This window comes from Lissotriton helveticus, chromosome 7 (assembly GCF_964261635.1).
Source record: "Lissotriton helveticus chromosome 7, aLisHel1.1, whole genome shotgun sequence".
Classification (NCBI taxonomy): Eukaryota; Metazoa; Chordata; class Amphibia; order Caudata; family Salamandridae; genus Lissotriton; species Lissotriton helveticus.
In genome coordinates this window covers 587,585,180-587,608,657 of record NC_136068.1, presented here as the reverse complement: position 1 = coordinate 587,608,657, position 23,478 = coordinate 587,585,180, and the positions used below count along the sequence as shown (strand labels likewise).

Sequence of the window (23,478 nt, the reverse complement as noted above, 5' to 3'; positions counted from 1 at the left end):
AGGCAGGGCTGCAAGGAATCTAAGATAAGAAAGAAAGCTGGCAGGAGCCCGTTGTGCCTATGTATAGCGAGAACTAGCAGAAGAAGTGCTAATGCCTGAAGACAGGAAGAAGGAACACCATGTAGGGCAGGTCAAGACAATGTACCTTAGCCAAGAACCATGGCCCTTCCCTGACGTGTGCCAGGAAAGAAGGCCACCAGACAGAGTGGACGGAAAGAAACCCCTGGCCGGTGTGGAGAAACACTCAACAATGGGTGTGTGGGGGACAAGGAGAACCCTTGTGCACCATCTTCTGACATGAACTGGTGCACCAAAGTACAGCATGTGGAGTCCACTATAAAAGGTCCTATGGTGTTAGAAACATAAGGAGGAATACCTGTAACTCACACAGATGCAGTACCTTAAGGACAGGGAACAAGGCAAGAGTGCATCCTCACAATACCAGGAAAACACCCCAATCTAAAAATAGGTAGAAAACGAAAAACACGGTGTCGTCACCAGTGTAGACACCAAACAGGGTGGAAATTAAGATGCATCTCAAAAAACAACCAGGTATCACAAAATGTCATCAACAGGGTATGAATGCAAGAAAAGAAAATACCTGCCGGGGCAGGGGCACCACACCGGATGGCACATGGAGGTGGCGAGTAAACTGAATGAGCCAACTGGCACTACCCTATAACAGCCTACACAGAAGGGAAGGTAGGAGACCATTCCCAGCCCAATCAGGAACGGAGGGGAGAAGGCGCCAGACCCAATCCCACAACTCATGAGAAAAAAAGATCTAAAACACAAGCTGTATTAAGGGACCATAAAACAGAAGTGGTAGCAGAAAAGAGATATCAATCAAAAGCATCCAGACCTTTAGACTCCCTGTCCAGAGGGACGACAGATACGGCGCCGATGCTGACGGAGGCCATAGCGGCCTGAACCACAAACCTGTGTAGAGTAGGCTGACGGGAAAGGCAGAGCTACTCACCAGTGGCAGGATGGTGCCTGTGAGCTATTGACCTGTCCATGGAGGCCCTTGAAACGGGTTTAGCCCAAGTGCTCAACAGAATGTCAACGAGGGTTTCACTGAAGGGATGTGCAAGCTCAGTTCTAAGCTGGTCCTGCTGAAACACCCCAATTAGGGGATCAATCACCACTTCCACAGAAGTAAGTTGCAGCCCCAGAACTACATCAACTCTCCACAAAAGCCGGGCTAGCCTCCGAGGAGAAAACAGACTATAGGATGGGGAAGAATCAAGGCCACTAGCTTCACCTAGGGCAGAAACCCAACGAAACTCTGGAGGAGGCTCAGTCATGTGCTCACCCACATCACCAAAATATCTGTGTGGTAAGGAAAAAATAGCAGGAGTCTCCTCCGAAAGCGGAGGGAGGTAGCTCGAAGAGGACTGTGCCACCGACCCTGACCGATACCTTAGGGTCGGGGAGGAGAGACACAGTAGGGGCAGTCAGTGCCATCGACGGTCAAGTGGGTTCCGGAGGATCCAACACAAGCGTCACACCAGGTGGGAATCCCAAAGGGCTGTGCACCAGTGCCGAGACGGAGTCGATCACGAATTTTGAGGGCCCCACTGACACCGAGTGAGGTACATCCAGTTTGGATTCAGTCAAGGCCACACCAACCTCCTTGGGGCTGAGAAGAGATAGATAGTATTTTCTCATCTGAGCCATAGTCGCCTGGGCGCTCTGAAGGCTTGGGACAGACACACTCTGACTCTGAAATCGAAGGAACACCGACGACCAATGCTGAAGACACGAAACGCACCGTTCGGAGTCAGGATGCGTCCATAGACACCACATGAAAATAGCATGAGGGGTCAACATCGTAGTCCACAGGACCTTGAAGATAACCAGAAAAAACGCACACTGTTTCATCGAAGGAGGCCAAAAATGACCAGAGGTACCATTCTCCAGGTCCGAGTGGAAGTGTGTAAAGGAAGAAACTGACATCATCGCATCAGAGGTGGGCTTATATGGACTCTGACAACATCACATCCTGTTGGCGACGTTGTTACAGAGTCACTCCACGCCCTCTACCAACATGCAGAGGTACCGCTGTGGGAAACTTTCCAGATCCAGTCTGGCGCCTGGGGATGATTCAAACGTAAGGAATCTGCGGCTTGACATCTTTATCAGATAGGATAGCAGAAGAAGGAAATCTGACCTCCAATACACTGGAGTTCTGACAGTATGTTGAGGGAACAAAACAAGACCATGAGTGGTATGACTGTCTAACAAGTTTACAACACCAATCAAAAGAATGGCCAGCACAGGTCAAGGGAGAAACTCTTTGAGCAGAGAGTAAGCTCTGATGAAGAAACCACTCTGTACCAGGGAAGAGGCAGGGAGCAGCTTAGGCTCAGAATCTCCCTTTAGGAAAGCCTTAAAGACCTGGCTTTTTATCCTGTAGGGAGAGTTAGTTCATTTTGCAATCCTGTCAAACCAGCTTCTCTAGAGAGCGGTCCACCAAAACTACAGAGCCTTGATGCCTTCGGGCATTTGTTGAACTTCATCAATTCTATTCACATCAGACAGAGATTCACATTATACAAGTGCACTAAGGGAGGTACAACACTAAAGTACACCATGGGAAGTCAAAATACGCAGGTGCAACACAGGAAAAGACATCAACAACTCACACATTGAGAACATTACTAAGAGGATCAGAAAGCAAGCGCTGCCCATGTTGATTTAAGAAGAAAGCAGCCACATGCAGCAGTAAGACTACACTAATTAGCAGTTAGAGGCTTTTGAGTGTTGAGCTCCAAGGCACTGTGGTAAGAATTTGAAAGCAAATTAGAATTATCCCTCAGCTTGAATTATTGCATCACTTGTTTTCTGCATACAACCCCTCAGAAGGATGCTACTCTGATTCGACATGTAAAAATAATCAATGCTATTTCCCCTTTCCAACAGTCCTGATGGGCCTGCAGTTCCATTTCACATGCTACTGCAGAACTCATATCCCATAGTCATTAAGTACAATGGGGCTACATCACAACATCATACTCTGCAGTGTGTCACTCACCCCTTCAAACACAAGGGGCTCAGCACACACAATACAATACTGCTGTTTAATACTTACAAAGAGAGACAGAAGGAAGGCAGGAGAGCCCATGGGGACGCTGTCCTGTGAAAGGACAAACAGAAGCACTTATTAGAATCCTAAGATATGATTAAGTATACGCATCAGCTACACCAACGGCCACGTAACTATACTGTACACGAGCAGCATTATCATATACATATACAAATACTGTCCGGGATCACAAGTGCAAAAGATACCGACACGAGTAATATTATCATGTATACATACAGATAATGTCCAGGATACATATGCAAAAGTTACAGACATGAGCAATTTGTGCAATTAGAGATAGTTTACAGGAAAACACGTAGAGATGCACAGCCACGACTTGCGCCAACATGTGCAATAAGTACTGGGAAACATTTGCAAATCTATGGGCAAGAGCAGGATGTATGGGCAAGAGCATGATGTGTGGGCAAGAGCATGATGTGAGGGCAGACATATTGTAGAGCATGAGTACTTGCAAACATTTTCACCTGGGTCCTAAAGTTTACTCTGTGATGTGACTGAAGGACGCATAGATGCCATCAGAGTGGCGGTTCGGTGTTGGAGAGTGGGCGGGGGGGGGGGGGGGGGGGGAAGGGGGGTTGGCTGTGAGGTTGGTTTAGGGAAAACGAAGCATATACATCTAGTGGTTGAATTGCACAATGTGAAACCAGGAGACCTAGGTTTAATTCCAGCTTCCCAAACTAACCAAACTGTGTGATCCTATTCAATTTGATTCACCTTGAAATACTGAGTATACACTATACTGTATCTATACACTACCCCTTTTGCCCTCACCCCCTTTCCATTCCTCACCCCATTTTCCTTTTCTTCTATGCTCCTAAAAAGTTTTTTCTGGTATCTTTTGTAACTATTTTCCCCTTGTCTCTACGTCCTGTTTTCCTCCTACCCCTTTACCCTATCCCCCTTACCCTTCCTGCTCCATTCACCTTGTTCCCCTATGTTCTTTAAATGCTTTTGTTGATACTTATGCAACTTTTAACTGATGTAATTTGCAACATTACTGTCCCTCATGTAAAGCGCTCTGATTCCATCAGGTCTAGCCAGCGCTATATAACTCAATAATTAAATTTGTTCCCATTTAGTACTCTTTCTCCCTTTGTCTACCTCCCTAGTTCCAAGCTCCTATCCTCTCTACCCTGAATCTCTCACCTTGCCTGCTAGTCTGCCTAGCCCCCTGTCGTTTGTGCCCTTTGACTAAGCACTCCTTCTCCCCTTGTTGGGGAAAGATCAGATATGTATACTCTGGATTCTCAGCGTACCCGCTGAGAGAGTCCACTGCGCCAAGGGAGCCACTTACAGCTGAGGTATGGTATGGCACCCCTTGCCAAAGCACTTCCTCTACCCTTTTTGGGGAAGGATCCAGTATGTAGGCCTTGGAGTCTCAGAGACCCCTCTGAGAGAGTCCACTGCGTAAAGGGAGCCTCCCGCAACAGAGATAGGGAAGTCACACCACTTCCACTGGGATCACAGCTTACTGGACTTTGGACGGTGCTTTGACTCGTCTACCGGTTTGTGTCCCCGTCGCCCTTCCCCTCCTCTTTCCTTGCGTTGTCCTTCACCCTCCCCTCCTCTTTCCCGCCTTCATTACCTATCTACTTCCCCAGCGTCTTCCCCCCTCCCCTGAATCTTTCCCCTTGCTTGCTTTTCCCCTTTCGTATTTGTGCTTATTGTTTATCTTGACCTTACAAGTAATTATGTTGCCATGCTCTAATAACTGTGTAACCTTTGTAACGATGTAACCTGTAACTACGATCTGATGCTCATGTAAAGCGCTCTGATACCTCCGGGTCTAGCCAGCGCTATATAAAACCTTTAAAATAAAAAAATACTGTACAAAACCTTTTCCTGTGCTTGATTTAACAAACAATAGTGTGGTTCATGTATAATAGGAACCCAGGCCACCCAAATAATGCACATAACTGATATGACTCTTAGTTCACTACTGGCATTGTTGTTAGGGTGGGAGACGAAAAATGTATGTTTCTACTTTCATTTTCAAAAACCATCTCTTTAAAAAAAATACTTTTCACTGTACTGATATAATCTGATGTACTAAGGTTAAACAGTTCTGCATATTAAAGAAATACACTTTTCCTATGGTCAAATGGTTCTGCATGTTAATGAAATACACTCTCTTGAATTTTGAAGAGACTTTAATCACATTTTTACACTGTTGCTGCAAGATGTCTTTAAAATTGGTATTCCTAAAGCTAAGGGGTGCAGGACACCCTATTTATTAACTTTTTTTTAACTTCAATTAACAATTGAATAAATGCTTGCCTGTTTATTTAACTTCTTTTTAATGTTAGTGCTGAGTCAAGTAAACAGCGGCCCAGTGCTGCTGTTGACCAGGGGGCCGCATGTAAAGGTCAGGAGGGACGCATGCAGCCCCAGGCCACACTTTGAGCATCACTGCTGTACATGGAAAGGCTAACACAGACACAGCCATGAGCAACACCACCATATGTAGACAGATGCAGCCCAGGGATACGTACACAGGTACAACATGAACAAAACCTTGTTTACAGAGATAGTTTACTAGTGCCTGTCCACATAAGTTCAGACATGCGCAACACTATCGTGAAAGGAGAGGTACTGTACCAAGGCACATGTACAGGTATAAAAAAACTCTAACATGTGCAAACAGGTATTCTAGATGAGGCAATGTCCACAGGCAGAGGCATGACCAACATCTTTAGGATGAGTTACTGTAAACACTAACGCATACATTACTGTAGGAGCAAGCAACTCCTCTAATATGTTGCGAAAATTTACAAAAAACAAAAAAAAATGCAGGCATGAGCAATATCAATATGTTAAGATAGAGAAACAGTACACAGACACCTACGTTGGCTTACACAATTGCATGTAAAGTTACATATTTACATGTGGTAATAGATGCACAGAAATAACTAGGACATATTTTGGCCTTTTGTAGGAAGCTGGCTCTTTATATGATATATCAAAATGAGATATATTGTGTTAAGAATCCAGGGGTTCCTTTATGAGTGGACATGTGGCTTGGTATGGCAATCCCAAGGTGCTCTTCTAAGGGTTAGTGTGGTCGAGCAGCCTTAGGCTTATCACAGAGGAACGCAAGACATCTGAAAATACACACACTGGTCAATAAATCAGACACATGACTCAATAAGGAGATCCACACCAATTTACAAAAATAACACGTATCTTCATATATGTTTAGGCACAAGAAGCAATTTGTCCAGGTAAAATACATTTTTAAACAGGAATTATTTCCAGTTCAAAAAGTTGAAAGTGCAATTTTTAGAAACTCCAATTGTATCCTATGAGAGGAAAAGTCAATGCAGCATTCAGGTACAGTACAGCGTCTTACGGGACAAAATCTCCAGGAGTTAAGGTGAGTGGTTGGCAAGGTCAAGGCAGCACCAGCAGAACACCACCAGCGGCAAGAGGGCGGCTGGGTACAGCGGTGCAAAACAGCGTCGGTGCCCAATGTTACTCTATGGGGATCAGTCTTTATGTAAAGAGGCTGCAGGCTTGGACTGGGAGGACAGTCCAGGGGTGACGGGTGCAGAAGTGTTTTTAGGCGTCAGGTTTTTCTTACCGGGAGCAGTGCGGTAGAGGGGGCCTGCATGCAGAGGCTGGCAGGCGACATTGGAGAGTTCACTGGTGTTGAAACCACGGTGGACTCGGTCTCTGGAGGGCTGGGGGACCACATTGACACTGCTGGCCCACTTCAACTCGAGCTCGGAGCGACGGGTGCAATGGTGTCTTCCGGCATCGGGTCTCTGTGGTCACAAAGTCCTCACAGGAGTCTTTGGGTGCTTGCTGGTTGCAGGGAAGCAGGTCTACTACTTCTCAGGAGGTCTAAGTTACTGGGTGAATTGTTGGTAGGTTTCCCGGGCTTTGGGGACACAGCAGCTGCAGGACAAGTCGACTTTTGGCGTAATTGGCGAAGTCAGCAGGTAGGCCGGCAAGGTTGGTGCAGGGTCAATTGTCGGGTCTTCAGTTTCTTGCAGGAAGAGACTCTTCACGTTCTTCTACGTCTTTCAGGTCGTTAGGATCTGGTTTCCTGGTGCCAAGGGCTCCCCTAAATACTGAATTATGGGGTGTTAGGGGAGTGCAGGGTGGTAGCCAATGGGCTACAGACCCTTGGGGTCACTACGCCCCCTACATGACGACTTCTTGTGGAAAGTGGGCGTGATCCTGTCCCAGAGTTCCTAAGTGTGCCAATACAAAGATGGTCACTTCTGAAAAGTCGTATCCACATCAGGTCACTTCTGAAAAGTCATATCCATATCAGGTTGGGCGACCTTAGGGTTGGTACTTGCCTGGGGGGTGGGCACGCCAATCTGACCAGTAATTTCCAGCCTGGTCAGGTGCCAAAAGGCTCTGGACAAAGGGGGGTCAGCCTCCTCTCCTGTGAGGGGAGCCTCTGAGAAAGTGGCTCTATATATACTGGACCAGAATAAGGTACAGTGTGTATAAAGTCCACAAACCCCAGAGGTATAACAGAGGTTAAAGCCAGGTGTGACCTTACTCTCTAAAGTGGTAGCTTAGTCGAGCAGTAAGGCAGTACCAGAGGACAGTGTAAAGCATTTGTTGTACCCACTCAGTCAGCAAAAGGTTTCACACACTCAAAGACTGAACTCCAGGCCAATTGGTTTTATATCAAAGATATAGTTGTTTTATTTCTAGAACCAACAGGCATCAAAATATACTGTTCTCAATATGAGGGGTCTCAGGTGAGTACTTTGCAGAAAGGCAATAAGCTTGGTAAACACAATAGGTACAGTGGTTGCAGTAGGCAACACAATTCTACACACAATTTAGCATGGAGCACAATAGGTGTTCTTGTTTAAACACAGTTGATTACTTTGTAGATTACTTTGTTAATTCCAGGACTGGCTCCTAGGTTCAGTCCTGGGGTCTAAGCTGGAAACAGTTTAGCAAAAACGTTTTAGGTATTGCAGTGATTTTTCAGGAATAAAAAGCTATTTTAAAAGTTCACACTTTGTAACTTTTCAACAGAAATCTGGCAATGTTATCCAATGGGAGAAAATTCAGATTGCAGGTAAAGTACGATCTTGTTACTTTTGTAATCCAATACTGGGCTCTTGTGGCCCGCACTGGGGTCTCAACTTAAAACAGGTAAGTAATTACGTTTCAGTATTTCATATGATTTTTAAAGAATATTTTTAGTTTTCAAAAGTAGACACTTCAAAGAAATTTCCTAGAAAAGCAGACAATGGGTTCCTATGGAGAAAATACAAGTTACTAGTAAACCTGCTAGAGATTACTTTTGCGTTTCAGCACTGGGCTACAAGGTACGGTAATGGCTCCTTCCCTGACCACAGGCGAGTATTTCGGAATTCGGATGATTTTATATGAATATTTCAAGTTTTCAAAAGTAGGCACTTCGAAGATTTTTCGAGTCAAACCAGTCAATGTTATTCAATGGCAGGTAAGTGAGTTACCGGTTTCCTGGTGAGTACTCAACTGGTGAAGTTGTGGTTCTGGGCATAGACTCAGGGGTCCCCCAGGGGCAGGTAGGAACAGTTGGTTCACCCTCAGCGGCGCAGGGGCGGCCGGGTGCAGAGGTAGTTAGGCCCAATGTTATCCAATGGGATACGGGGAGCCTCCGGTTGGTGGCTGCTGGCTAGCAAGCCACGCGGCTGTGGGAGCTGGGCTCCTGGTCACTTGCTCAGGGCAAAGGGGGAAGCAGGATAGGACAAAGGTGGCACACCCAGCGGTACTCGGGCGGCTGGGTGCAGGGTGCTTTTGAGCCGTCGGGCGCTCAATGTTATTCAATGGAAAAGTTAAAAAGGGAACAAAGGCTGCAGGCTCGGGGGCAGAGACTCTCCAGGGGCAACCAGCACGTCGAGAGGTAATTTGGGATCTTGGAGCACAGGTAAGTACCCCAAAGGGAGGCACAGGGCGCTGTAGGGCACCGGGTGCAGGGGTGTCTTTGGGTGTCGGAAAAGCTTACCCTCAGCTGGTCGCGGTTGGGGGGGGCCCTGGTTCTGAGTCTGCAGGCGTTGTCTGGTTCGTCGAGGAGGGTCTTTGGGCACTTGACTTCGGGTCCCAGTCGCTGGGGGGGCATCCTCGTGGTCTTGGTTCACTCGGGCACGAGCCGGGCTCGGCGGGTGCAGAGTGGGCTGGTCCGGAGCTTCCTGGCTGGCACCAGGGGGGTTGTTGCAGCAGAGCCTCTGCTGATGGGAGTCGCAGTCTTTAAGAGGGTCAAGGCAGGCAGGTCCTCTGGGTGTCCCAGGGTTACTGTCCGCAGGAGTCGCCGGGATTTAGGCAGGAGCAGGTTCCAGGATCGACAGGCCAGTAGGGCTGGTGCCAAGTCAGTTGATGTCGTCCTGTTGTTAGCAGCTGTGCGGCGGGTCTTCTTCTTCTTGATCTTCTCTCTTCTTTTGTTATCGGGATCTGAGGAAGGAAGGTTCAGGAAGCCCCTAAATACTGAATTTAGGGGCGCTACAGGTAGGGCAAGAGCAGGGACAAATAGGACCCTGTCCCGGGGTGGGTACACCCCCTAGCCTGCTCCGCTCCTGTGGGAGGGGGGCTGGAGCCTAGCTGGGATTGGGCAGGGCTCCCCATCTTCAAGATGGCCGGAGCCCGGGGTCTTGCTTCACCTCGTCTTCCCCACCTGAGGGGTGGGGTTGGCACAGGCTGGCACACCCCCCTTCCTGATGTAGTTTTTCCCGCCAGTCTACCCGCCAGAGTGGGGGTCAGAACTGGTGGGGGCCATGTGCTGGGTACAGCAAATGGTCTGGAGAAGCTCACAGAGGCGGCATGCCTTTGAAGCTTTCCCCTGCCCATCCTGGGGGAGGAGAACTAGCACCTCACCCAGGATGTGCATTGTTGCAGGCCCAGGAGAGCGGGGGGCTCTCAACCAAGGGGTCCAGCAACATGTCTGCTGTGTGGCAGCCTCTGCAGCCACTCAGCCCAGACGTGGATTGTAGGTTAGGTTTTCAGAGGGTATCTCTAAGATGCTCTCTAGTGCATTTTACATTAAATCCCACACTGGCATCAGTGCCGGTTTAATGTCCTGAGAAGTTTGGTACCAAACTTGTCAGTCTTCAGTGTAGCCATTATGGTGCTGTGGAGTTCGTAATGACAACCTCCCAGTACCATATACTCTTAATGGCATCACGGCACTTACAGTGCCCAGGAATGGCCCTGGGTACGGTAGGGGCACAGGGCTCATGCACCTGTGCCCACACCTCAGGCATAGGGCACCCAGCTAGAGGGGTGACTGAAGTATGCCAGGGCAGTGGGTTCTGTGGGCATGGCACACAGGGTTGTGTGCCATGTCGACTCTTTGTTTGGCTCTGTGCCTAAACACTCAGCCTGCAAAGGCAGTGTGTGGGTGTCAGGGTACAGGGCCCCTGAGGGTGGCACAATAAGTGCTGCAGTTCTCAGGGGTCTTCTCTGGTCACCGTGCCCTGGGTACTTAGGGTATCATTTAGTAGGGGCTGACAGGTAGCCAGAGATGCCAATTGGGTTTTAGTTTCAACACAGCTTTTAGGGAAAGAACACAGGCCCTGGTTACCTGGTTGGCAGGGACCCAGGGCACACTCAGTCAAAGCACATCAGCAGTCCAGAAAAAAGTGGGGGCATACCAGGGCAAGAAAGATGGTACTTTCTCACAGAGCCACATTCAGATTTCAATGGTGGGAGCTTTTTCTAATTTTTATTTAAACTTCTTTTTATTGTTTTTTTTTTAAACCTCAAACATGGTACACATGTAGTCAAACACATTCAGAGCATCTCAATATGCAGTAGTAATACAAGGTATTGGCAATCTTGAATAGCAGCAGTTCACAAGGAAGTGTTCAGCAATCCCACCGCAGTTCAGGTGTCGCTTAGTACAGCACAGTTACAATTACAAGAAATATCTGATACAGCATAGGTATACCAGCATTGGGAGGGTTGTGCAGGCTACAGCCCAACGTCGAGGGTCAGGAAGAAAAATATAGCAACAAAATGTACAATGCAGCGGAGATCTACTCCCATGTCATTTCAAGCGTATCAGGACAAAGCCAACAATTGCAAGCATCCCATCGCCGACTCAACACCCCGACACATCCTCACCGGTTGTAGCTGAGCAGTAACATGCGAGTGCAGTGTAAGCGCAATGTACTAAAATGTATGGTCGGGTCTAGCAGTTAGTTGTAAGTCCATCCGTGAGTGAGATAGCAAGTAACACTGCAACGGGGCCCATATATCATTGGGTCTGGATGCAACAGGTAACAATTCCGCATAAGTCGCAAGTTGCTCCTGACAATAAATTAAATCATTGATCCACACTTTGAATTTGGGTGCCCTTCCCATACCCCAACGGCATGCCACTCTCCTCTTAGCCAATAGCAGTGCCAAGGCCACAAATTTGCGATATTCCGCCTTTAATGGCTCAACATACCCCAACAATGCCATCAGCGGCGACGGTTCAAGCTGGACAGTGCCTTAAAAACCATCATCCAATACACATTCACCCCTGCACATTCCCAAGCCAGGTGCAAGAAATCAGCACCAGGGGCATGGCATCTGTCACATGAGTCAGTGTCTCTTAGTTTATATCTGTGCATTCGGACCAGGGTATAATATAACCTATACAAAAACTTGTAGTGAGTCATACCCAGTTCGCGGTCCCATTGTGTCCTCGCCAGCTCGGTCGGTGCCTCCCTCTGTGTATGCACTGTCTAGGCGTTGGCTGTCGCTCCTTGAAGTGTCAGTTGCAGGGGTGCAAGGACTTGTGGCTCCGCGGGAAAAACCGGGGTAATGGAGCGAATTCCTTGTCTGAGACGAATGTACAGGAAAGTATCTAGTGGTGTTTGTTGTATACCCTGAAAAATGTATGCTAGTGTACGAAATTTCCCCTCATGGTATATGTCTCCCCAGGTTCTGATGTGCGTGCCTTCCATAAACTTATGGAAGAGTACCTCCTGGAGAAGCGGCATGGCGGGATGATACACCAGCGGTAGGATTAGTAATTATAACATGGGTGCGTCTAGTGTTTTAAATATATGCGCCCAAGCAGCAACAGTACAAGTTACAGTAGTTGGTGTCTTGTCTCTACTGGGAAGTGGGACATATAGTGCACCTTCAATAGGGACCGGTAAGGCGAGCCAATGCTCTTACGCCACCTGTGGCATATCGTGGCTGATGCATCCAGAAGTAGGCGTAGTGTGCCTGCGCGCTGTAATAATACATTTCGAAGTTGGGGATACCGAATCCCCCTTGGGAACAAGGCCTGGTGAGAATGTTCCACTGTAGCCTCGGATGCTTCCCTCTCCATACTAACCGTGTCAGTTCTGATTGCAACTGTTAAAAAAAATATGCTCCTGGGTGGAACGGTATGTTCAGAAACAGGGAAAGTAATTGAGGTAATATCACCATTTTAATTAAAGACGCTCGCCCCGCCATGGATAGGGGGAGTGTTATCCAACGTGATATGTTGTCTGCGATGCGGACTATAGTGGTTCCATAATTAAGGCGCATCAATTCGTCCCTGTCTTTTGTTATGCCGATGCCCAAATATTTCAGTTCATCCTCGCACCATTCCATCGGGTAATCCAGCGGGAAGCGGGCCGTTGCATCAGTAAGAGGGAAAATGCAAGACTTATCCCAGTTTATCTGAACACCGAGAGGCTACAGAAAACTATAAATTAACGAAGGATGGGGTTTAAATTCTGTTGGGGGTCACGCACATAAAGCGTAATGTCATCAGCATATAGGGAGACCAATATCTGCCTCATATTACACCTCAACGCACTGTCTCGATGATGCTGTCTCAGTTTTGCCGCCAGCGGCTCCACTGCTATCGCAAACAATAAAGGCGATAAGGGGCAGTCTTGCCTAGTGCCCCTCGTGACCGAGAACCCCTGGGAAACCCTACCGTTTATGTTCACTTTGGCTACTGGTAAGTAGTATAACAAATTTGATCCAGGAGAGAAAAGGGGGGGAAACCCCATACGTGACATCACTCCAAACACATAATCCCATTCAATGGAATCAAAAGCCTTTGTGGCATCCAATAAGGCGGCCGCCAAAGGCAACTCCGATGATAGATTATTCATGATTGTAAAGAGTGTTCTCAAATTATGGGATGTCGCCCTACCAGGAACAAAGCCCGACTGATCAGGGAAGATTGAGTTTTCCATAAGGAGACTGAGACGCGTGGCGATTAGCTTGGCAAGTATCTTTACATCACAGTTGAGTAATGACAGGGGCCTGTAGGAGTCACAGTGTTGTGGTGGTTTCCCCCGTTTTAAAAGGGAGGTGATGAGAGCTTCTCTCATGGATGGAGGGAGATGCCCCACCTCCAGCGCATCCTCATACACCTCACGCAGTATGGGGGCCATCAGGTCTATGTAGGTTTTATAAAACTCTAATGGGATGCCGTATGTCCCAGTGGCCTTCCCAGACTGCATGTGCATAATTGCCCCACTTACCTTTTTTTTTTTAACTCTTTTTATTATTTTCAAGTAACAAACAATTACATTACATGCGTTCATCAAACCACAGTAATTGGTGGGTCTAGGTCATCAAAAAACATTGTCTCGCCATATGTTGACAGTGTGATACAGTCGAATCATAAAACCATCTCAGGCATCCGCGGGAAGTAAGTCGAAGAGTGCATCCCTTTTCTCATTTAACCTATATGGCATTTATATCTCAGTCGTTCGATTCATGGTCTTCCGAGATTTATCCAATTTTATCAGTGCACAAATGCAGATTTAAAACATAGTGTTAAGATATATCTACAATGCTCCCCCACATTCCTACATAAGAGACAAACCGCCCTCCACCCCCCCTCCACCCTATACAACATATTTAGTTCTGCATCTTATCACAATAAGGTGTGGTTACATCAATCCCCCTTCGCATTTTTGAGCAGATAACACTTTAGCGGGCCCAGATATTATTCGGCCTAGAGGCTACCGGCAGCAGCTCTGCATACGTGGCAAGTCTTCCACCACGTCTTAAACTTGGGTGCTCGCCCCCTTCCCCATCTGCATGCCACCCTCCGTTTGGCCAAGAGTAGCGCCATGGCAATGAAGCACCAGTGTTCCGCTTTTATGGGTGTAACACAATCTAACAACGCTATCAAGGGGTATGGTGTCAACGGCGCATCTATCATTTGCCGTAATGCTTCAAAGATTTGATCCCAATAGTCTTTCACCCTCGGGCAGTCCCACGCTAAGTGTAAAAAATCAACGCCTGCAGTCCCACATCTGTCTCAGCAATCGTTCTCTCTCAGGTTAAAGCGGTGTATCTTAGCTGGTGTATAATACAATCTGTGTAAGAATCTATAGTGTATTATATGGAGTCTACTACTCGCTGACAACCTTTCTGTATGCAGACAACAGGCCTGTACGTACGTCAGCGGCCTTCCCAATTCCACTCCCCATTTCTCACGTGACTGCGGGGCCGGCCTCTCTCGCTGAGTATGCACTGTGTTATAAATCAGGGACACCAATCTTGTGGGTTTGACTCTGTCAAGGAGCAGTTGGAGCGGGGTCAGTATTTCCGGCTCATCCGGAAACGTCGGGGTAAGCGCCTTCATACCATGCCTCAGACATATATATAGAAAAACATCTAACGGCGTCCGCAATTCCGGCGGACACATCTGCTCAATCGTGCGGAACTTCCCCTCATGATCCAAATCTCCCCACACCTTCACATTATATTTTTCTTTAAAAATCTTGAAGAGGTCCTCTTGAAGCAGTGTGATATCCTGGTGATAAGCAAGGGGAAGCTGCGATGAATATACCCAGGGCTTTCCCAGCATGTCAGAAATCCTACGCCATGCTGCGATTGTGCTGTGCAGTGCATTAGGCTGTCGTTCTCTTGTCCCCAGTGCACTGTATAATGCCCCCTCTATGGGAACAGGGTGTGCCAACCAATGTTCTGCTGCCACTTGGGGCATATAGCGAGGTTGTTTCACCCAATACCATGCAAAATGGGCCTGTGCCGCCATGAAATATAGTGGGAAGTCCGGGATTCCGAAACCTCCTTGTATATAAGGTCTAGTCAATACCTCCCACTGTAACCTAGGTTGTTTTCCTCCCCATACTAACCTCGTTAACTCTGACCTAAGTGTCTTGAAGAAATGCGAACCAGGGTGGTATGGGATGTTCAAAAACAGGTACAACAGCTGTGGGAGTACCACCATTTTGATCAGGGATGCGCGTCCGGCCATGGACAGAGGAAATGCCACCCATCTCGTCACGTTATCACTCAGTTTGTTCATTATAGTCCCGTAGTTTGCCCTCATATGTTCCTCCCTATCCCTAGTAATTATGATTCCTAAATACTTAAGTTCACCCTCGCACCATTCCAATGGGTAGTCCATCTCGAACTGTTCAATCGCCGCTGTCAGGGGAAAGAAGCTAGACTTGGCCCAATTGATCTGAACCCCAGATAACCGTCCAAACACAATAAATTCCCGCACTATCGGGCTTAGATTCTGTTGTGGATGGCGAATGTATAGGGTGATGTCATCCGCATACAGCGAGATAAGGATTGGACGCTGATAACATAGCAAGGCTTTGTCATTGTGACACTGTCTCAATTTCGCCGCCAGCGGTTCCACTGCCAGCGCAAATGGTAGTGGGGATAAGGGGCACCCCTGCCGGGTGCCTCTCGTTATGGCAAACGTTCCCGAAGTGTGTCCGTTAATCAAAACCTTGGCCACAGGCCCAGTGTATAGCAATTTAATCCATGCTAAGAACAGTGGCGGGAATCCCATTCGTTTCAGTATCTCAAATAAATACCCTCATTCCAATTAATCAAACACCTTAGTGGCATCCAAAAACACGGCCGCCATAGGTAGATCCGGGGAGGTCGTATGTAAGATCGCAAACAGCGTCCTTAAATTATGAGAGGTGGCTCTCCCGGGTACGAAGCCCGATTGATCCGGAAATACCAGATGTTCCATAAGCAAACTCAGCCTTGTCGCTATGACCTTAGCTAACATTTTTGCATCACAATTAAGAAGCAATAGCGGCCTATAGGAGTCGCAGAGGTCAGGGGCCTTACCCAGTTTCAACAGTGACACTATGAGTGCCTCTCTCATGGTCGGGGGTAACTGACCTACGTCTAACGCGTCTTCGTAAACTTCTCGCAGCACTGGGGCAATGATCTCAATATAGGTCTTATAAAATTCCACCGGGATCCCATCAGTTCCCGTGGCTTTACCCGATTGCTTGCTCATAATGGCCTCCCTCACTTCATCCAACTCAAATGGTGCGCATAAGAAAGCCCGCTGTGCATCACTAAGCCACCCCAGAGCCACATCTCCTAGGAATCCATCTAGCTCCCCTGTCGGAGCTCCCGTCGTAGTGTATAACTTGTTATAGTGTTCCAAAAATATATTAAGCATAGTGTGGGTAGTTCGATACATATCCCCAGATGCATCCCTTATTTCCGTAATATAGTTGGCGCACCGTGGTCTCTGTACTTTCTGTGCGAGTATGCGCCCTGGTCTATCCCCCTCGCCATAAGCCCTGGCTACCCAGTACTTATTTTTACATTTCGCCTCTCTCTGTGCTTCTTCCATGTACAAAGTTAACTTCCCCCTAAAGGCTACCTGTGCGCTTTCATGTGGGGTCTTTGCTAGTTCACCTTCCAACCGTTATAGTTCCCGTTCCAGAGTTTTAATCTTACCCTGTATATCCTTAAGAACCCCCGCTCCCTTCCCTATACAGAATCCACGTATCGTTACTTTAAATGCCTCCCATATAAGTTCCACGCTCACAACTGAGCCCTTATTCTGCCTAAAGAAATCACTGATCTCTTCCCTTATTTCCTCTTGAAAGACCGTATCTAATAGGATGGAGGGATAGAGCCTCCATGGGCTACGCAGTACATTAAAATCTTTGGAGGAAAGTGCCATAAATACTGGTGCGTGATCAGAGTAGGTTCTAGAAAGATGCCTCGTATCCGCTATCGCCGGCACAAGCCTCCTGGACACCAGGAAGTAATCCAGTCTGGCCCACGAACGTGCATGTGTTGTAAAGTGAGTGCCTTCTCTCCCTTGTGGGTGGCTATGTCTCCAGGCATCTATTAAGTGGTAGGTTGTCATAATTTCTGGGACTACCGCTTGCGCCTTGGTATAGTGATGTTGCGCTGTGTAGGATCTGTCTAAACTAGGCTTATACGTGACGTTAAAATCACCTCCCCAAATTATATGTGAGGTGTCCTTCTCAAAAATCTTGGCCCACAGCGCTTCAAAGTACCCTGGGTCGTCAATATTCGGTCCGTATCTACAAACCAAGGATACTGTCTGAGAGCCCAGCCTGCCCCACGCTATACAATACCTTCCTTCCACATCGCACTCAGCACCAGCTATCTGAAAGGGAACCTGTTTTTTTACTAGTATCGCAGTGCCTCGTGCATAGCTCGAATAGGAAGAAAATACTCTGGTCTCTGCCCACCTACTAGCGAATGTGACCGGGGTGTTGCGTGGACAATGAGTTTTCTGTAATAGGGCAATGTGCACATTATGTCTATCCAAATATGGCAGTACCTGCCTCTTTTTCCTGGAATCTCCCAAACCTCTTACATTCCATGTTGGTATATTCAAGTCTGCACTAAGTGTTCCAGCCATAAGCACCTGTTATCTGTTGCATATAGAATAACATACAGAAGGGACCACCTCCCTCGCCCCGCCTCCCATTCTTCCAGACCACTCTGCAACAATGATGATGATCCTGTTCGCACCAAAAAACTCCAATAGGAACTCTGTTAACAAACGTGACAGTCGCTTTTTCAAACATCCCAACTTTACCCCCCCTCCCGCCCCACCCCCTTCCCACTGAAGCAACCCAACTTTGCCAGTAAAGGCCCATTGAAATACAGCCTATTAGGACCTCCAACCAGGGAGAGCGAGTCCGGACCATCTTATCGCCTGACCCCCGGTGTCCGTTACCAAAAAAGTGTCTGAATTCAGTTACCTCTTGTGTGAGCTATGGAGCATGTCCAACCTATCGATCGTACTACCCATTCAGTATTCTCAGGGTAGATTGTCATCTTCTCTGGCTGGGGGAGATCTCTGGGAGCCATATCCTCCCCTCTCTGCCCCAAGTGTCTCTTTTCAGCATACAGAGATAGTGTTCCACTTGGCCAGGGTTGGTGAAGAATTTCTGTTTTCCCTGGTGCGTAATCCGCAGTCTTGCCGGGTAGAGCAAAGCATAATCAATCTGTGCATCTCTGAGATTTTTCTTTACATCAATAAATTTTCTTCATTCCTCCTGCACAACTGGTGTAAAGTCCGGATAGATTGAGAAGATATTCCCATCAAAAGTCAGAGATTACTTGCTTCGTGCTGCTCGCATTGCCACATCTCTGTCACGATAATTCAACAACCGAGCAATAATGGGGGTTGCACCTGGCACCGGTCTCGGGATCTGTGTGCTCGTTCAACGATAAATTGGGGGGAGAACACGTCTTCTCCCACCGCCGATTTTAGCATGTTCTCCACATAGGTCTCCATATTGCCGGTGTTTGTAGTTTCCGGAATACCTATTATTTGTATGTTATTGCGCCTACTGCGCGCTTCCAAGTCCTCGTTCTTGGCCGCTATGGCTCTCAGGATTTTGTCCATTCCTGCCAACTGAGTCGTGTGCTCTGCTGTAATGTCGTCAATGTCGGATATTCTCTTCTCCGTTTCGGTGAGGCGTTCCTCATGCGCATCCAGTTTGTGCGCTATCGCATCCATTCTTGAGGACATGCGATCAACCTTGTCCACCACCGTGGCAAATCCTTGCCTCATTTCTTGCAATAAATTCACCATGTCCGTAACCTGCGACCCAGCACCTCTGTCCTCTTCCAGGGCTGCACCCTCATTTTGTTTACTTTTAGGCGCAGTCTTAGCAGTGTCGAAGGTGAGTTTTGGCTGCCTAGTATCTGGCTTCCCCATTGCTCCGTCAGATGACTTGCATTAGGCGCGTGAGACCAGTGTGCAATGGTTATATCAGCCAAGGTGCGATTACCGTTTAGCGATTTCAGCCGTCTGTGCCTCTTCACCGTCGGTAGCACTTGCCAATCAAGTTCCTTCTGTTACCTGGCGTCGCAGCTTCACCACTGCACCTCCGCCTGCTCTCTAGGCCTCCTCTACCGCCACTGGCGCCTAGTTGTGCACTCTGCCACCCAGTAAGCAGTGCCAACGCTGAAGCCGCCGCCTAATACTTTGTGTATCCTCCCTTATGGCGTGGGCCCCTTCGCTACTGCCTTATCTCGCTGTTATTCTCCACGGTTGCTCGCCCAATGCCCTCGGAGTATCTGCAGCCCAGACGTCTGTGCACCGCTTCGAAGAGGTGCTAGAATGGGGGGGGAGGGCAATACGGTCTCACTATCAGTGGCGCTTTACAAGTTCAGTCTCGCAGCCACCATGCCCGTCTCCCTTTGTACAACAGCACCCCTGCCTGCCAATCGCGTGAGAAATTATCACACTGCAGAGGTGTAGTTCCCAGTCTTACACGCGTGCAGCTCTCTTCTCAGGTGGCCAGACCTCCTACCTCATTCCTGTGTGCACCGTTCCCCTCACAGCGGCGCTTCCACACCAGACCAACGGTTCCCGACTTATGCAGCCGCCTTGCTCATATCAATTGCCGCCGGCTCATGCGTCTGTACCTCTCATGCGGTGAGTCCCCCGTGCAGATTTCCTCACCAGCCTGTGCACGCTATGTTGCTCGCGGCACTCCAGGTCCCCTCGCCGAGTCTCCACCCGCGGCGGTCCGCTCTGTGGTGACGGCCCGCCAGGCTGCCAGTGCGACTTCCGCGGCCGTCTCCCGTCTCAAAATGGCGCCTCCCAACAGTACCAGTTCTACGCACTCCGGTCTCTGTGATATCACAGCTCGCCGCCAGCCGCCGCTTCTGCACCCCGCCGTGTGTGCAATTCCCGTGCCTTACAGGATGCCGCAGTTCCAGTAGGACGCTTCTGTGGACGTGGTCGTCGTCGCTGCTCACTAGTGGCTATTCCTTCCGCTGCTCTGGGGTGGTGCTTAGGGCCCGCTATCACCAGGGTCTACGTGCGGGGGCACACGTGTGCACATTCATACCGGGGGTCGGTCCACCACCGCTAGGGCAATCCGTAGGGCCCAGCTCGTCCACCGTGTCCTTATCCCCAAGCGGCCTCCTTCACCTCACCCTCTCGCGTGAGGCCTGTTGGCGCTCATCCGACACCGAGCTTTCCTAGTGGTCGTCCCCGCAGCGGTCCTCCAGCCCTCTCCAGTGCAGGACACGGTCAGAGCTCTCTGTAGTTCCCGTTGCCTCAAACTTCGAGCAAGCAGCCTCAAACTCTCACCGGGCTCGCCCCTGCTCACGAGGTATTATGTGGCTAAGTTTCATCCGATAGCACCATGGTCATCAGCAGGCCTTCGTATCTGGTGCGTGGCTGACAAGGCTCTGTTTTTATGTGGATGTCCGTGAGTTTGGCACTAGACCGCCAACTCACGTTTCGCCGGAAGTGTGTCGGGCCAGGACTCCCTCCACACAAATGAGACTTCTCGGGTGGACCGGGGAGAGTGCCCTTCGTGTGAGCAGGTGAGTGGAATTACAAAAGTGCCAGAAGTTTAAAACTAGTAATCAGTTCTAAAAACACAAAGATGACGCAAATACAATTATTTAAAAATGCAGCCGTGAGACTCGAATCAGTCTCAGGATCAAGCTGGAGGAGCCAGTGGATTTTATAAGCGTTATTGGAGGTAATCAGATTCACTCACGCATGTACAGGCAAGTAGGCAGAGTGACAGTGTGCCCTTCGTCGTGCACCTCACTTCAGCCTTCGTATCTGGTGCGCGGCTGACAAGGCTCTGTTTTTATGTGGATGTCCGTGAGTTTGGCACTAGACCGCCAACTAACGTTTCGCCGGAAGTGTGTCGGGTCAGGACTCTCTCCACACAAACGAGACTTCTCGCAGTGGACCGGGAAGAGTGCCCTTCGTGTGAGCAGGTGAGTGGAATTACAAAAGTGCCAGAAGTTTAAAACTAGAAATCAGTTCTAAAAACACAAAGATGACGCAAATACAATTTTTTACAAATGCAGCAGTGAGACTCGAATCAGTCTCAGGATCAAGCTGGAGGAGCCAGTGGATTTTATAAGCGTTATTTGAGGTAATCAGATTCACTCACGCATGTACAGGCAAGTAGGCAGAGTGACAGTGCGCCCTTCGCTGAGCACCTCACTTCAGCCTTCGTATCTGGTGCGCGGCTGACAAGGCTCTGTTTTTATGTGGATGTCCATGAGTTTGGCACTTTACCGCCAACTCACGTTTCGCCGGAAGTGTGTCGGGCCAGGAATCCCTCCACAAAAACGAGACTTCTCGCGGTGGACCGGGGAGAGTGCCCTTCGTGTGAGCAGGTGAGTGGAATTACAAAAGTGCCAGAAGTTTAAAACTAGTAATCCGTTCTAAAACACAAAGATGACGCAAATACATTTTTTTTAAAATGCAGCAGTGAGACTTGAATCAGTCTCAGGATCAAGCTGGAGAAGCCAGTGGATTTTATAAGCGTTATTGGAGGTAATCAGATTCACTCACGCATGTACAGGCAAGTAAGCAGAGTGACAGTGCGCCCTTCGTCGTGCACACCTGTCAGGTGAGACCTGTCAATGGCTGGGTTGCGTGCAATATTAAAGTCGCCAACCCATATTATGTGATTGGAGCCAACATCTATAAGTTTTGCCCATAAATCTGTATAAAACTATGGATCATCTATATTCGACCCATAGCAACAGGCCAGAGTTACTGAGTCGGGTCCCAATCTCCCCCAAGCTAAGCAATATCTCCCCTGTGTGTCCCACGTGACTCCTGCTAGTGTGAATGATGTGTGCTTTTTTATAAGAATAGGTGTGCCTCTCGCATACGAGGAGTAAGAGGAGAAGACCCTGTGTTCCGCCCAACAGCAAGCAAAGGTATTGGTGTGCTGCGGGCTAAAATGTGTCTCCTGTAGCATCGCCACATGTATCTGGTGTCTATCTAGATAAGATAATACTTGGCGTTTCTTACGTGGATCTCCCAGCCCTCTCACATTCCACGTAACAATGTTCAACTTATCTACAGCAGTAGAATTCATAGGTTCAGGAAGTCACTATCTCTGTAATCCTCAGCCCAAGCACGCAGTTCAGACCCCAGAAGTGCCATACGCTGAATAGTAAATCTTATGTAACCTGCACAACCATGAGACCACAGAAAGAACCGACCACCTCCTGCAAAAGAGCAGCCATGTATACTGACGACCATGTGCACCTTCCAACCTACCTCTACAAACATCTTCCAAATTTGTAGCCATGTACATACTGGCAACATATTATTTCCCAGAAGGACATGCCTGACCTCCCTTTTTGCCAGTTTTCCCCATAAGGGGAAGGCATATGCTCCACGCCTTTTATGTACCAAACAACCAAACTCTGTTCCCTTCCTCCCCCCACCCACTGAAGCAACCCAATCTTGCCAGAATCCAAACCCCACCCCCCTCCCCTTCTCCCAAATACAACAAACACCGTGGTAAACCCCCTGCACCTAGTGTGAAACGTTCATCCGTGGGGGAATACCCATTGGAGGATATTTCTAGACAGCCACGCATCTCTCCGCTCCCCTCAAGCCTCTCTGTGATGTTGTCGCAGGCCTTGTGTCGGGGGGAGCGGGGCCTGGAACTTCAAACATAAAATTAAGGCAATTGAGTCATTGAAAAGATCTCACCTCTCTCCAGACAGTGTGTTCATCGCAACACATCAGTGCGCCAAAGTGCACCCCATAGTGTAAAACAGTGGGGTCAGGGTGTTGTGACCCCTCCGGCTTCCTCCCCGGTTCGCCCGCTTCACTGAGCGGAGAAAATCCTCAACTTGTTGCGGATTTATGAAAAACCTCTGTTTCCCTTGATGTGTCACTCGGAGCTTCGCTGGGTACAAGAGCGCATAATAAATTTGTGCTGATCGCAATTTCATTTGACGTCCATGAATTTGCGTCTCTCCTCCTGTACTATAGGTGTAAAGTCTGGGTAAATCGAGAAGGTGTTACCATCGTATGTCAGCATCTGCTTGTGCCTTGCTGCTCGGAGGGCCACGTCTCGGTCCCTGTAGTTCAGTAATCTTGCGATGATGGGTCGCGGAGGGTGGCCAGGCGTCGGTTGCGGCCCAAGTGTCCTGTGCGCCCGCTCAACTATAAACTGCGAGGAGAATGCTTCTTTTCCAAAGGCCGCTAGCAGCAATTTCTCTATATAGTCCTCCATTCTGCCAGTGTTTGTCGATTCTGGTACCCCTATTACGCGGATGTTATTGCGCGGACTGTGTGCTTCCAAATCCTAATTTTTGGCCGCTATTGTTCGCAATAACTTATAAATCCTTGTGAGCTGCGCTGTATGACTGGCAGTGACATCATCGGT

The 23,478-nt window shown here is 48.5% G+C and overlaps 1 protein-coding gene across 10 annotated transcripts in view; it reads right to left on the bottom strand.

The window, feature by feature from the left end:
* Positions 1 to 23,478, bottom strand: part of BRD8 (bromodomain containing 8) — a 791,877-nt gene that overhangs the window by 337,169 nt on the left and 431,230 nt on the right. For all 10 annotated transcript variants that reach the window (XM_078652722.1, XM_078652724.1, XM_078652723.1 and 7 more), the window contains one exon: positions 3,095 to 3,139. In XM_078652722.1, coding sequence (XP_078508848.1) covers positions 3,095 to 3,139 — 45 coding nt within the window. The remainder of the gene's footprint in view (positions 1 to 3,094; positions 3,140 to 23,478) is intronic.